The sequence below is a fragment of the Saccostrea echinata genome, unplaced genomic scaffold, assembly GCF_033153115.1.
Source record: "Saccostrea echinata isolate AGI-Se365-2 ecotype Australia unplaced genomic scaffold, CSIRO_AGI_Sech_v1 ptg000017l, whole genome shotgun sequence".
NCBI classification, from domain to species: domain Eukaryota; kingdom Metazoa; phylum Mollusca; class Bivalvia; order Ostreida; family Ostreidae; genus Saccostrea; species Saccostrea echinata.
The window spans coordinates 2,945,784-2,961,665 of NW_026889766.1; the positions used below are offsets into that span (position 1 = coordinate 2,945,784).

The 15,882-nt window shown below is 32.4% G+C and overlaps 1 protein-coding gene across 1 annotated transcript; it reads right to left on the reverse strand.

The window, feature by feature from the left end:
* Nucleotides 1-5,448: 5,448 nt before the first annotated feature.
* Nucleotides 5,449-15,882, reverse strand: LOC133189228 (uncharacterized). The gene is made up of 16 exons (XM_061324630.1): nt 15,820-15,882; nt 15,197-15,279; nt 15,003-15,074; nt 13,969-14,113; nt 12,752-12,834; nt 12,359-12,427; nt 11,111-11,282; nt 10,665-10,817; nt 10,118-10,165; nt 9,031-9,051; nt 8,757-8,879; nt 8,484-8,495; nt 8,153-8,167; nt 7,442-7,465; nt 6,075-6,264; nt 5,449-5,509 (listed from the first exon to the last, which is right to left on the reverse strand). The coding sequence occupies exons 1-16, from the start codon at nt 15,863-15,865 to the stop codon at nt 5,476-5,478; spliced, it is 1,290 nt and encodes a 429-aa protein (XP_061180614.1). The 5' UTR covers nt 15,866-15,882; the 3' UTR covers nt 5,449-5,475.

Here is a 15,882-nt window from a genome sequence, read left to right on the forward strand (position 1 = left end):
AGTTGACGGTATTAATCCGTAATTAATAGTCATTCAGCTCCTTTGATTTCACTCTGGATGAATAATCTGTGTGAAAGTTCACGCCACTGATATACCCAAGACCTTAATGTGTTTTCTCTGCATTGTTTTTGTTAATCCAGCCACTCACAAAATTTTACTTATGTCCCTTGCGCCGCCTTGACGCGAAAACCCATTTTACCGTCGAAATCGGTTTTCTACTCTATAATTATTTTCTTAAGATGTCCGTATTTATGAGAGAAGTTCAATAAACCCCTCTCAGAATGAAATCAAAATAAAATTTAAATAACTACATATATAGTCTGGATAATTTTTATAATTTTTACAAATAGTATTGATTCACTTCAAAACTAAAAGAAAAGTCTTACAAGTTTTCAATATCTCATTTGATAACTGCGCCGGATACCCCTACCATTGACACAAGTCTGTACAATATTTCTAGCTTTTATTTATTCTAAGTGTTTTAAACGTACAAATATGGCAAATTTCACCCAAAGTCATTCAAAAGATGAGCATGAACACAGTGTCCCATTAATATCCGAGGAGCCTTCGTATATTTGACAACTTGCAACTCATAATTTTCTATATTTGGATACTTTTAATGGAGTACCTGAACATCCCGGCTTTTTACAAGTCACTGGACAAACATCGACTCCCTCGGGACGAGTAGGATCGCAGAAAAAGTCCTTGTACTGCTGGCACTGAGCTGGATTCTTGTCAACACATGATAGATCTTCATGAAAAAAAAAATAAAATGGAAAGAGATTTGTAAAATAAAATTGAAATTAAAAACTATACATTGGCATTGCTCTTTTTTTTCAAATTTAAGCGATCCTTTTATTATTGGAGCAGCATTAAGATATTATTCTTCGAAAACAATCAGAGACCTTATTCATTTATCAGTTTACTGATAAAATAATATCATGATTAAACGGTGGTGATTGCCCAAAAAGAAAAACCTTTTCGACCTTTATTCACGGTATACCATTTGTAGGGAATCAAAGCAATATGTACTGTTTATCATAATACTAGAGGGAACCACCTATCACATATACTACTTCTCTGTAAGAAATAATATTTAAAATGCAGCAAAACAATGACATTCTCTTTTGTAAGATACATTTTAGGAATATCAACTAGGATCGGCAGCTTCAGCACACAGTTTACCTTTGTATATTTAATTGGTCCGTCTATTAACTAGTAAAATTAAGATTTGGATTACATTTTGGTTGACCATGTATGCTCATTGAAGTGTCCTTTATTTTTTCTCATCAGAAATGCAGATTATGAATAAAATTAAACTACATTTTTGAAATCTTTTACCAAATATGATACATTTTCAGGCTGTACATATCTTGGAATCGTTCAGGTATCCAAAAATAATATAACTTTCATTTTCACCAAGTTTGAAGAGAGTGACATTTCTCAGGTCTCTAGAATTATATGCATCTTACCTTGTGAATGGTGAATCGCTTCAAGAAATCCATGAACAAAGCCATTCATATAGATTATTAACAAATTCGTTAACAGAACTTTCGTCGCAAACATATCTGTGAAAAGATAATTTATTCAATATACACATCATATTTGTAAATTGATCCACATTTTTTTTTCAAGAGAAGTATATTATAAATCTTCCAAAGACAAACTTTCGAAAGTTCTATGTTCGATACAATTGTCAGTAAATACAATCTATCATTAAATCGAATACTGACATTTTTCATACGAATTGTTGGACCATTATTTACACACTGAATTGTCCTATCATAATAAGGAACAGATGGTAAGTGTGTCCAGCCGACAGGGGATGCTTACTCCTCCATGGTACTTGTCTCTACCTTTGATGTTTTAGAGGTCCGTGTTTGCTCCTTTCCCTGTTTATATTGTTTCAATGGACTTTTGAGCTTGATAACTGTTCGTTATCTTCAGATTTCAAGATGAATAAGAAATTATTTTTTAATTACATAAATGGGGATGCTTACTCCTCCACGGCACCTGATCCCACATCTGATGTTTTGGAGGTCCGTGTTTGCTCTGCACCTATTTTGTAATGTTTAATGGACTTTTGAGCTTGAATACTGTTCGTTATCTCCATATATTTCATGATAAATTTAAGGTTTTAGAACAGGTTAATTTCCAAGTGATGTAAGTCCAGCATTGGTTAACACTGATATTTTCCTCTTTATTAATTCAACCATTTATGCTTAAAATGAAGTGTCTTAAATCGTTTTTAGTGACCAGTTGAATACTTTAATCCTGAGTATCTTTTCATCCATTATCCCGTACATGTAATAGATCATCTTCAGAATGCCCTTCTTTTAAAATATTTACATGCAAAATCAGTCATGAAAACTTCATAAGTGAGATAAAAGAAAATAACGTTCGATATTAATACCAAGAAAAAAAATATGTTTATCTGTCCTACATAACGTTATTAAAAATAGTTGTTTCAGGGCCCCGTGGAAAGAAAAATGGATGGTTGGTTTCACTAATGTTGACTTTTCTTTTTATTCACAACAAGCTGACCTTTTTAGAAATTAATTTATTAGCATTGCAGCCAATGTTATACACAAAAGAAAGTTTTCGCTCGAATTGTTTAATTATTAATAGGAATACTTTGCTTTTCTGGAAGGTTTTAGTTCAGGAAGTTGAAGGCCCAGAGTGCTTTAAATTCACTTCAGCAAACGCATAACTGTTCATAATTGTACGTCTGTTTATTCAGTGAAGAATCAGAACCATTTTTATCAATATATTCATTGTAATTAAAATATTTTGAAATTAAAAATTCAATTTGTTAAAGAAATCCATGAAACTAATGACACTTTGAAGTTCAATATATTTTACTAGGAAACTGTTTTGTAGTAAGGAAAAGCTGTGTTTTAGAATCAGGTTTTTTTCAAGTTGTGTGTTTATATAAATGATAATACGAAATCATGTTTTCACAGAATTTCCTTCCGTGGATTTGAGAATGCACATTCCAGGCAAAACGATTAAAATAGTTTCTAGAGCTTACAATAAACATTTAAAAATCTCCCATGGTTTGTGGTTAAATATGATATTCTTTATCCAATAATTGTGTCTTTATCCCCTAACCAAGACTCGGCGATAAAAACACACAGTTTGTTGGATAAAAATCATCTCCAACCATAATCCATTGGAGATTCTATTTATCACGTTTTATTCATTGCTATTTCAGCTGTTAAAAAGTTGCAAGTGACTTTTACTTCTGGATTTTAAGTAGTAAAGAATTTGAAGTGAAGGAACTTGCAGTTAAAGAGCAATGCGCCGCGAAATCTCTTCTTTAATCTATTTGAGTATTTGTATACCAAAGAGTTATGGTCACAAGAAGGGCTTGGAGTTAAAAGGAAATTTATTTGTAATATCTTTATGAAGATAAACCAAAACTACAGTAAGGTAAACAACTATGCTAGCAAACAAAATACTAATGTAACGCTGATTCAAATATGATCGAATACTGCTTCCCATCTCTCTAATAGCATATCCTTATTGCTTGTTCTGGATTGCAATATTGAAAAAAAGTCCTTTAAAATACTGAAGGCAGTAAATGCTATTCACTTAATATTTATCTAAAACATTCCAAATAAGAATCATGCAAGGAAAAATAAAACAAATATGTTTAATTAAGCCTTGTATTTGTCTTACCCTTTATTCGGTAAGAGAGATTAAATCCCGACGTAATGATAAGCAAATCCTGTGAAAATGTGTATTTGTTACCTAAACATATCACGTTATCTGTTCTTCCTACGTTCGTATATTAAAGATCAAAGAGGAATACATATTGTAGTTTTTATAGAAGGTAGATAAGAGCTTCTTAAGGGGAGACAGGACACATGTCACATGACTCAATTGACTACGTCATAATCACCGTTAATGTTGGTGTTAAACGTTGATATAATCACCTGTATTTGTGTAATTTTTGTTCAACTTGTTGAGCTTAAACATTTTATGTAAAATATTTAAGAATTTTAAACGACCATGTAAATATTTAAAAATTGTGAAATCGATTGATCCAACCCTCTGTTTCTTCACGCTGCAGTCTTACATGTCCGTGTCGTCATATATGATCTCTCAGTGCAGTGAGATCAAGTACACTTAATTACCTGGTCAGTTTAAAAACATTAAAATAGATTACAGTCAATGCATGGTGATAAATTTTTTGAAGCAGGAATTACAATAATAATTGTATGTAGCAGAGATTATATGAATTATGCCATTTCGCTTGTGTAAGTTTTCGTGTGGGTCACAGTTGTTTTCCCGTACTCGGAAAATGTAAACATGAAGTGTTTTACCACGCTTATGTCTTGATCAACTATGCCCTGTGTGATAATGAGGTAAGCTTCACCTTACGAAACAATTAATTACTACGAAGAAGGACCTCAGTTCAATCGTAAATTTTAAGATATTTATCGACAGAATTTTTTTCCAAGTGCGTTTATTGTCGTTGAAACCGTCTTGAAAAGTGCGTAATTTATCCAGTCCATATACATTGTGAAATATGAGAAAATGCCGTTAGAACCCTAAAAACTATTTATATTCTGAATATTTGAAGAGCTGCATGTCCTTATGTACATATTTTTTGTTTGTGTTTAAAAATTCCCATTATAGACTCAATAATGCATATGGACCCGTAAACACGAAGAATCAAAACTTAATACAGACACTGTAAGGCGCGATATTTGTATGGCGATATCTCTTAAACAAGTCAAGAAAAGTGATGACAGAATTGCTTTAAGATATGTAGGACATACTAAATTAAAAATATACAAAATATGAAAAAAGAAAAAAATCATTGACTAGATTTTTTCAGCTCAAGGTCTGTTCCTCCTTAAAAGATGTGTGTTTATGCCTTTATTTTAACACTTTAATACTTTTTCTAAAAATGGCATTGTTGTAACTAGGAGAAACCCAAAGAGAAAAAAAACAATAAAATGGACAATTTCATAAGAAAACTGAAAATATCGACAATTAAGTACGATCATTTTCATTATGTGTAAACTTATTGGCTGCAGTTACTTTAAATGTGGGCCATGGAACTTAAAACATTTTATCATGATTTTTATCAATCATGGTATCCAGGTCTTCCAACTCATTCCAACTAATTATTAAATATCTTATTCAATTTTGCAACGTGTGACTTTGATACAATATTATTTTAGCCCTAAATGCCCAGTATAGGTATAAATTTGCAGCTCTCGACCGGCAAGTGGTGGCGTCTTCATATGAGTGAAAAATTGTCGAGAGGGTCTTTAAACAACAAACAAACAATATTATAATTTTACAATTAGCAAGAAAAAACAGCCATTTTTCACTTTGTAATTCTCTTTTTATTATATGTCTCGTGCTGAAGAGCCTTTGGGAATATTTTATTTGCATGTATGACGAAAAGAAAGATAAGAATAACATCTCGTTATTTCCTTACAAATATCTTTATTATCACTAATGGTGACAGGTTATGTTTATACCCATAATTCTGAAAAAAAGAGCAAAACAAAAAATCATAATGATGTGACTAAAAGCTTGTCAAAATCAGAAGTTTTAAAATCAAATCAAAATTATCATTTGTTCATTATAGGATATTATAAGTGTACTCATATTAGTCTAATCAACAGACAATATTTGTTCCCAAAATAAAATATACACAAACAAAACGAAAAGCGTAACTATGTTATGTGCTAGTATGTTGTCACAGGAAAACATCCAATGTTGACTTTTGCAAGGATTGTTTTTAATAAATATAAACATAATATTTAGGGGAAATTGGGCTCAATACATTGTTTAGAAATAAAATGATTGTAATAAGAAACACTCTGAATAACTGATATTTTGAAAGACAAGAGTGTATTAACTGCTTTAAGTCGGGCTTTACGGTCAACAGGGGATGCTTACTCCTCCTAGGCACCTGGACCAACCTCTGGAATTTCCAGGGGCCCGTGTTTTATTCCCTATTCACATATTTGTATTGTGTATAGGTTTTTTGAGATCGATCACTTTACGATATCTTCACTTTTACATTACTATGTATGAAAGGTACTCACTCTTGAGCGAACGGCTTTTCATAAGCGTCACAAAATGTTCTATCTGTCGTAGAGCATACCCAATTCGGATCATGCACCTTCTTACAGTAAAAGCAGCAGAATTTCTGAAGCTCTTGATCTCCATCGTTGCAGATCTGAAGTTTGTTCTGTAGATACTCACATTGACATGGAGGAATAGGATCTGAACAGGCTGATGAAAAAATCAAGTATCTGATATTTAGACAATACCAAAAAATCTATACTATTTAGAAAGTAAAAGTAAACTTTTAAATCAATAAAAGGAAAAGTACATTGATAATATATTCTTTCATTTTGCTATCAATAATTCCTGACTGAAAATATACAATATTAAATATCAATTCATCACAAGTAGGAATTTCTGTATTAATTTGTTACCATATCTTTCTATATCTCGATATAAAAAAAAGAAACTTTCATTATGAGAGGGAAATCTTCCTTTCTCATATCTTTTGCATATGTAGAATATAGATTAACGTTCAATGATATTGCTTCTGCAAGAATATATATTTATATATTTACAGTTTGGATTGTTTTCTCTCTTATAACTCTTTGAAAGTTAGCTGTGTTGATTTCTTGATAATTACACCTGACTGTAAATTTCGCAAAAGGTCAGGAGCCTAATATGCATGCCAATCTCGTGCGGCTGTCTTTGTGTCTGAGTCATTGGGCAGGGACTATTAAAATTATCATGGTAGGCCTTGTGTATTTTAAATCTATAAGACAGTTTTTTAATTTATATTGACAATTTTATTTCACATATAAATGTGAATATCAGGAATCACTGTCTAGTTTATTGGGTATGCCAGGGACATCAACGACAGTTGGAAACTTGGGATAATTTATGCATGACGGGTTTTGCCCGTTACGCAAATTATTCCACGTTTCCAACTATCGTTGGTGTCCTGGCATACCCAACAAAATAGACAGCGATTCCTTAAATATAGTTCAGTCAAAGAAAATAAGTTTCATTTTTGAGACTTAGTTGTTTGGTTATGATTTTTAATATACTTGTTTGTGTGTGAATGTACTTAAATCGCATCAAAACGAAAACAAATGTCTAAATGTGAATAAGATTCTTTTTGAAAAAAGAAATACATATAATTATCTTCTACAGAATCAATTTCTCTGTAAAGTGTGAGCAAAATAGTTTCTATTCTTCGATAAATTTGCTACTTTTTACAGTAAGTCCCATAATAAAAATTCACAGTGTATATTCAATGTTATGTTCAGCTCAGAGATATGATAAAGAACATATTTGAAAATTATGAATTAAGTGATCCTTAAAATCTATTGGTTGTAACGTCATCAATATTGGTTGTAATGTCATCCATGTTATGCATACTTACGAGGAGAAGTGGGTTTAGATGAAACTGTAAATAAAAAACGCATTCATAAAATTAAAAAAGACCTATTTAAAATGAATTCTGTTAATTTTAGCGTTTTGTCATTTTCAACTAGCAAAAATCTACGGGTGGCAGAATGGAATTTCGAAGATTATGAATATAACAGAATTATAAATTAAGCCTTATACTTATAAATTACTTGAAAAATGCAGATACAAATCAAAATTGTATATGAATTTTAAACAAATGCTTCGTATGAATATATTTATTCGTAATGTGTTTTTTTTTTAATAATTCGTTATGCGAGTGGTTTGTGAGTATTACATTCCTTTGATTGCTGTCTCTTATGCGATATTTATATTAAGAACTTCTGCTTGTAAAGAGGTGAAATAGCGCCTGTTGTGTGAGTGCAAGTCAAAACTGAAACGTCGTGAAGCAATGCACTCTGTATTATGTACTTTCCTCCGAAAACATTTGTCAGATTGATAATAGGTATGAAATATGGTGATAACGAACAGTATTCAAGATCAAAGTCCATTAAAACAATACAAATCGGAAGCAGAGTAAACATGGACCTCCAAAACATCAGAGGAGGGATCAGGTGCCATGGAGGAGTGAGCATCCCCTGCCGACAGATCACCTCCGCCGTGTGCTCCTTGTCATGATAGATAAATAGGAAAATCAAACATTGACAAATGGAACTTATGTACTAACCTGTTACTGGATTCACTGTAATCAGAAAAAATGTAAAATACATCGTGTAATATTTAATTGCTTCTTATCAAATATATAATATATGCACTGTATATCGTGTTTTTTTCTCAGTATGAATTAGTACAACTTTTCTTCATTATTTTTCAGGATGTAGAAAACTATCGTCAACTTCACTCCATAATCATTCTTTAAATCGTGCCCCCCCCCCCCCCCCCGAAAAAATCATACAGTATTCATTTCTTTTGACACGGTATTTTATTTCAGGGCTGGAGGGAGCATTACAGTTCATATAAAAATGATAGGAAAACAGTACATATATTTTTTTACATACCTGTCGATCCACCTACAAATCATATAGATATTCATAAATACATTATATGGAAATTATGTTATGCATTTATCATACACAGACTTTTGCACTCCCTTCTGACTAATTAATGTTGAGGTGGCCGGCTTCGAATTTCTATGATACACCAGATTCTGTAAATGATTCTAACATTTCTTAAATAGGATTTTATAATTTATCATTCATTATTTTGCTGACACCCCCCCCCCCAAAAAAAAGAAACAAAAACAATCGATTATTATTTTTAAATCTTATGACCTGATGAACATCCTGGCTTATTACAGGTCACTGGACAGACGTCTATTCCACCAGGGTTTGAAGGATCACAGAAAAAGTCCTTATATTGCTGGCATTGGCTTGGATTTTTATCCGTACACCCTGCTACAAAGGCAAACAGAATATCACGTTCACGTTTACGTTTAACTAAATTTCGTTTTAACTAAATTGATGGGTTTTTTTTATGTATCAAACATTTTTAATGTATGCAACAATTCCTTGAGATTAGGTAAAAATTAATAACTGCAACACTTACCGGGTGTTGTGCTTCCGCTGCCTGAAATAAAAGAAAAGGGTCAGAAACTCACAAACATGGATAGCAGTTTGAATTATATTTATATACGTACATCTGTTGATCCATCTACAAATCATATAGCTAGTTCTAGAAACATTATATGTTAATAATATCTTGTTCATGCATATTTTATGAAGCATTTCCTATTGTCGTAATTGTTATGGTAACAGGGGGACATTTTTTTTACTGAAGCAACACCGTTTTTAGTAATTATTGCAGTAACAAGGGGATATTTACTTAACCGAAGGAATTCCTGTTGAAGTAATTTTTAGTGATAACAAGAAAGAAAAATATTTTATTGAAGCAATACCTGCTGTGGTAATGGCTGTGGTAACAGGGAGAGAAATATTTCATTTAAGCGATAACTGTTGCGGTAAGTTCTGTGATAACTGGGAGATAAATATTTCATTGAAGCAGCACCTGTTGCGGTAAATGCTCTGATAACAGATAGGTATATATTTTATTGAAGCAGTAACTGTTGGGTAATTGCTGTGAAAGCAGATATATAAGCATTCCATTCAAGCAATAACTGATGCGATAAATACTATGATAACAGGGAGATACATATTTTTTTAAACATTACTTCTTGTGGATATTATTATGATAAAAGAGAGATAAATATTGTATTGAAGAAATACTTGTTGCAGTAAATATTATGATAAAAGGGAGACATTTTATTGAAGCAAAACTGTTGGGGTAATTACTGTGTTAACAGGGAGATATTAATTTTATTTAAGTAATACCTGCCTTGGTAACAGGGAGATATTTGTTTTATCAAAACAATACCTGCTGTTGTAATAGCTGTCGAAACAGGGAGATATTTATTCTATTGAAGCAATACCTGTTGTTGAATTGCTGCGGTAACGAGAGATATTTATTTATTTTTTATTTTTTTAAGCAATAACCGCTGTTGTAATTGCTGTGGTAAATGGGAGATATTTTATTTAAGCAATACCTTCTGTCATAATTGCTGAGGTAACAGGAAGGTTTTTTATTTTATAGAAGTGCCTGTGGTAAGATTGAGATATTTATTTTATTGAAGTAATACCTGCTGTAGTTATTGCTGTGGTAACAGGGAGAGGTATTCCACCTCCAGCTGAAATAGAAGTAAATTGCATCTCTGTTAATATTTATGAACGGATATTTATCTTTTTTATAAGCTCTCACAAAAAGTTTTTTTTTTTTTTACATTGATATGCATACCTAATTTTGTACTCCGCTATATGTATGTAAAATATAACGAACATGGGTGATGAAAAGAAAGCGCATAAGGTCGCCTTTATGATGTGTATAGATATGAGTAGTAAATATGTGGGAATAGGTTTGTAGAAAAAGTGACATGCAGAACATTCAATTTAATCGAAATGTGTAAATATTCATAATTTGAAGATAAAATTTCACAAAACATTTAAACGCGCTGAGCTTTGAGGATATTTCTTCTAATAATGAGAGCTTTCGGAATAACCTTGAGATAGCTTAAACCTACATAACTAACAGCAAAACCCTTAATCTGATCTGAAATGTACAGTTTAAGGAATAAATTGACATTTCGATGTAACGTTCCCCAAGTTACTGACAAATTTTGTTATACATACAACACGTATTGCAGGTCCTTGGGCAAAACAGTCTCTTGTTTACTAGATCCTGGCAGAAATTAGCATCAACCAGACCACTCCTACATGACGTCTCGTCATAATCTTGACAAAGGACCAAAGGAGGTGGCGCTACCAATTGATATTGATTAATAACTGAAAAAATAAAATACCTATAAAAGTAATAAACACAGGAGCTCACAAATTCTTTGACAACAGCCTTAGATGAAGTAAATGTTTTTTAAATTCAATACAATGTACACTCTAAAACTCATTTTACACGAAGGTAAAAATTAAACGATTAACATCAAAATAAAGGCTTGCAAGGGCAGAGTTGATAAACATTTTAGTATCAGAGGTTTTAAAGTAAAATAATAATTTATAGATCTATATATTCTCCATTGGCCATAGTGGTATGTCTACATATAGAAAACAATTACACATCTAACCTTGTCTAGATGTACATAGGTCCCGGTTACAGTTAGGTCCAGTACAGCATTTGGCGCAATATTTTCGATCTGTAGGTAAAGCTTTTCTATAGCGATCTAAGAACGGTAACTCATTGTTTCGTTTTCCAACGACTGACACTGGAGGTCCTGACGGTGTAGCAACAATACATCCCTGTAATTACGTGTACAATGTATCATACATATAAGAACAGATCCCTGTAATGACGCGTACATTGTATCATACATATAAGAACAGATCCCTGTAATGACGCGTACATTGTATCATACATATATAACAATACATCCCTGTAATTACGTGTACAATGTATCATACATATAAGAACAGATCCCTGTAATTGCATGTGCAGTATACTTACAATTACACACCTCTGTAATTACGTGGACAATGTATCATACATATAAGAACATATCTCTGTAATTACATGTATAGTGTAACATAATTACAATTGTACATCCCTGTAATAACTTGTACAACGTAACAGACTTATAACTACATATCCCTGTAATTATATTCCAATGAAGTGCACTTAAAGTTGAACTACAACACAGTGTAATATTGAAGGTACAGTACAGCAACGTACAGTTAAAATCTAAGGTAAAATCTAAAAAAAAAAAAAAAAAAAAAACTCTTATAGTGAAATAACAGTATAGTGATTAAACGTAGAATAAAAACACTACGCAAAACGGTTGAAAATGAAAGTGAAATACCAGTACAGTGACTACTTGTAGGATAGCAACACTATGTCATACCGTTGCTACGTACAGCTCTGATTTCCTAAAGTAACAGAACAGCAGTATCAATGCTTATCATACAATTTAACTTTTTTGCAGTACGAAGCATCACTACATTTTACGGAAGAAAATGGACAAATACTAGTGTGTAACATACATAGAATTGAACTTTTATACATATATAATGTGGTTATAATAAAGTTACATTGACGAGCAGAGCAGTGTAACAAACGTATGGAACAATACGCAAAAGTACAAAGTAAGGCCTGTACGTTACACTGTTGATATGTACAGAGTAGCACATTGTAAAATGTAGGAACACAGTAGGAAAATATTCCGTTACTGAGGTAGCAGTGAACACAACCGTTTTATAAAGAGTTGCTTCAAATACAAACATAAAAGAGTTCTAGCACAGTGTAACACAATTACAGTTAAGCAAACGAAATGTTAATTATTCATAAAAAATGATATGTATCTCCTGTCATATTTACTTACACTTTTTGGGGCACATCCCATTCTGAATCTTTTTTCATCGTTAACATAAATGTGTTCCGTGTAGCAAATCTTTTGAAAACAAAAGGAAAAGATTTGAAGTATAAGCTTTCATTATATAAATGTTTTCATTTTGTTTGTTTGGCTAAATCAAAGGTTACAATCTACCTTGGTTGAAATGCAATCACTTTACCGAGTATGCAGTAATGAAAAGAAGAGTATTGCATAAAAATATAATTATTTGATTTGTTTGACATAGATTATTAACTGATGTGTCTGTAAGGCAGAAGTAATGATGATTAAATTTTTGAAGGGTCAGATATGCAACATTTAACCAATGTCAAAATCCATTAACATAAAAAGAGATATAATTGAGAATAAAAGAAAAATATTTACTTGATCTTCATCACACTGTAGAGAGAGATTGCAGTCTTCGGGATGAATTACGTCATCACAGAAGAGACACCGCTGTTTTAATTCTACAGCAGAATATGAACAATTAAAATTGTTATAATTGCAGATTATGAACAACATAAAAAAATTGATAAACACAAGATTTCATATGCTTCTTTTTTTTTGATTGTCAAAGTATTTTGACTATATTTTATCTAAAATTGGAAATTTTTAGAAAAAAATTGAAATAAAAACAAGAGGCCCGTGGGCCACATTCCTCACCTGAGCACTATGGCTAGATAAAAGCAGAATCCACCTCAGGAGTAAAATATATATATCTACCTGATGATTTGAACAAATTTCCTCCCATATCAATATGACAAATTATGGCTTTGCTGTTCATTAAGAGATGAGTTTCAAGATGTTTCCTATATATTCCTATGTAAAAATTTGATACCTTATTGTAGCCACACCCTGCCCCCTGGGGTCATGATTTGAACAAACTTGAATTTACACAACCCAAGGATGTTTCTGGATTAATATGACTAATCATGGCTTTATTCTTATTGAGAAGAAGATTTTTAAAGGTATTTCCTATACTGTCCTGTGTAAAATTTTGATCCCCTATTTTGGCCCCACCATTACCCAGCGGGTCATTATTTGAATAAACTTGACTTGACTCTGTAATAAAGCTTTCAACTTTTCTAGCCCACTAGTTTTAAGAAGAGTTTTGAAAGGTGCCCTGAAATGTTCACTAATTCTTAAGTATCTCTCTATGAAAGAGGGTGTGGTCATTCTTTTAAGCAACCTTTAATCCCTTTTACCCACGAATGCTTTGTAGATAGTGGTTGAAATTGGTCCAGTGGTTCTGAAGAAGATAAAACCTTTAAAAGTTCATGACGCTAAGAATAACGACGACAACGACAACAATAGGGATGGCAGACAACGGACAAATTTTGATCAGAAAATCTCACTTGATCCTTCGGCTCGACATGTGCTCGAATTTTAATACAACAAAGTCGTTCATAACCTGTGCAATTTAATGAATCATATCGAATCAGAGCTTGTTCAACTTTGATGGAGCTGTCTTCTACATAATTTTGAAAAATAAAATCAACTTTCTTATAGGATTATCACAAAGTTGACGTACAGATGGAGTTATCACGGAATTATTTAGATTACTATCTCCAACTTGTATTGATTCATTAAAATTGACTTACGTATGGGATTATCACAAAGCTGGAGATTGCAGTAGTCACCATCACAACACTGATCACAAGCCTGTATGTCCCCATTACCCGCCCTAACAGCCTTCAACAAGGTGTTCGATTTGTCTTGCGGGATCGAGCGACGTGCTCCACAACCCTAGTTGTACATAGAGATGCAATTATTTTCATGAAATGTAATTGAAGTGAATGTAATGTAAAGCATACTTAGAAATTTAAGCATGTGTAACCATATTTAACTTGTATTAACTTGTATTATTTGGAAGTTTCTTATTGCATGAAGGCAGGTCTATTTTCTTGATAATTGTTTTCATTTCGCAAGAAAATCCTCATCCTAAATATTTGTCATTTAAACAATATTTCTTCTGAAGCAGTACCGTTCACGGTACTCGGTTTGTAGAGCGCTCGCTCCGTGATCGGGAGGTCGTGAGTTCGAATCTCAGCCGCGACTGACCTAAGTCGATAAAAAATAGGTAGCAACTGTTCCTTTGCCATGCGCTCGGCACATTGAAGTGAAAGTTGCGGGTCCTTCGGATGAGACCTAAAAAACCGAGACCCCGTGTCACGGCAGGCATTGGCACGATAAAGATTCCTCACTGCTCAATGGCCCTTAGCGCCGAGTAAAGGTCAAAATTTGAAACCCTTCACCGGTATATGGTGACGTCTCTATATGAATGAAAAATTCTCTAATGGGACGTAAAACAACATACAATCAAACAATCTTCTGAAGCAGACCTCATTTAAGCATAATTTAGAAGACAAAATGCCTCTATTATGTTGCCTATGTTTACTGTTATCTAGCCTTTCTTTATAATTTGACACTCTATAACAAATTCATGTTGAATATAAATATTTGAACGACTATGATATTTTTAATTAGCAATGCAAAATATATGGTTCCAAGGTGTTTTACCACGTTTCTCTTTATGGATACATAATGGCCATAGATATGACTGGTACCCAATATCTATTGTTTCATAGCTAAACAAGAAATATAGCAATATTATCAAGGTACTGAAAGTACTCACGGCTATTGATTCACAACCGGATGAAAAATATACCAGACCATCTGGAGTTATAAACCTTCTGCCATAACATTTCTAAAATAAAGAATTAAGTGCGTTGAATATTTGACAATGATTAGTAAAATTGCGTAGAAATTAAAGGATATTCTATTGCCTTTTTTAGAATGTAGAATAATTGTCGTTGTGTAACATCTTACCTCGTGAGGACCGCACTGGACAATACGTGTACAGTCCCTCTGATGTGCGACATGTAAACAGGAATAACAAAGTGGACCAGCAACTGTAGTATAGAGATAATTTATTACATAAGCATGGCATAATGAGGTTTAGATAGGAGTGCCTTTCCTCATGTTCTTTAATTCTCTCTCTTCCCGTGCAAAAAATTATCAAAGCGTCTTTAAATTACTCGCCTTATTAACACTCCATGATTTTTTTATATATATACTTGAGTATTATCTTAACTATCATTTCAATTTTTGCTGCAATACACTTCAAATTTAAAAAGAGTAGCAAAAACTCTAAAACGAACGACAGGCGAAAAAAAAAAAAAAGTATACAGTTTTTTTAGCTGAGATCTGAATGTTTTTAAATGCTTAATTTTTTGGATTTTTCTGAAGCAAACACATTTTTGTTGAAATATTGAACATTAAATGTACTTCGTGTAGAAAGAAACCCTTAGGCAATCTCATAGTTTATATTATCAATAAATTTATCAAGGAATTTTTACGTCGGTAAAATTTGTTCTAAGACATTCAGCATTGATAGTTCAGAGAAGATAAACATGAACAGAAATGACAAAGAAAATCTTTAACACTCTTACCTTGTGCGTTGGCGTCTGTGAGAAATCCTTGCACATTGCCAATCATCAGAAACAATAATATCA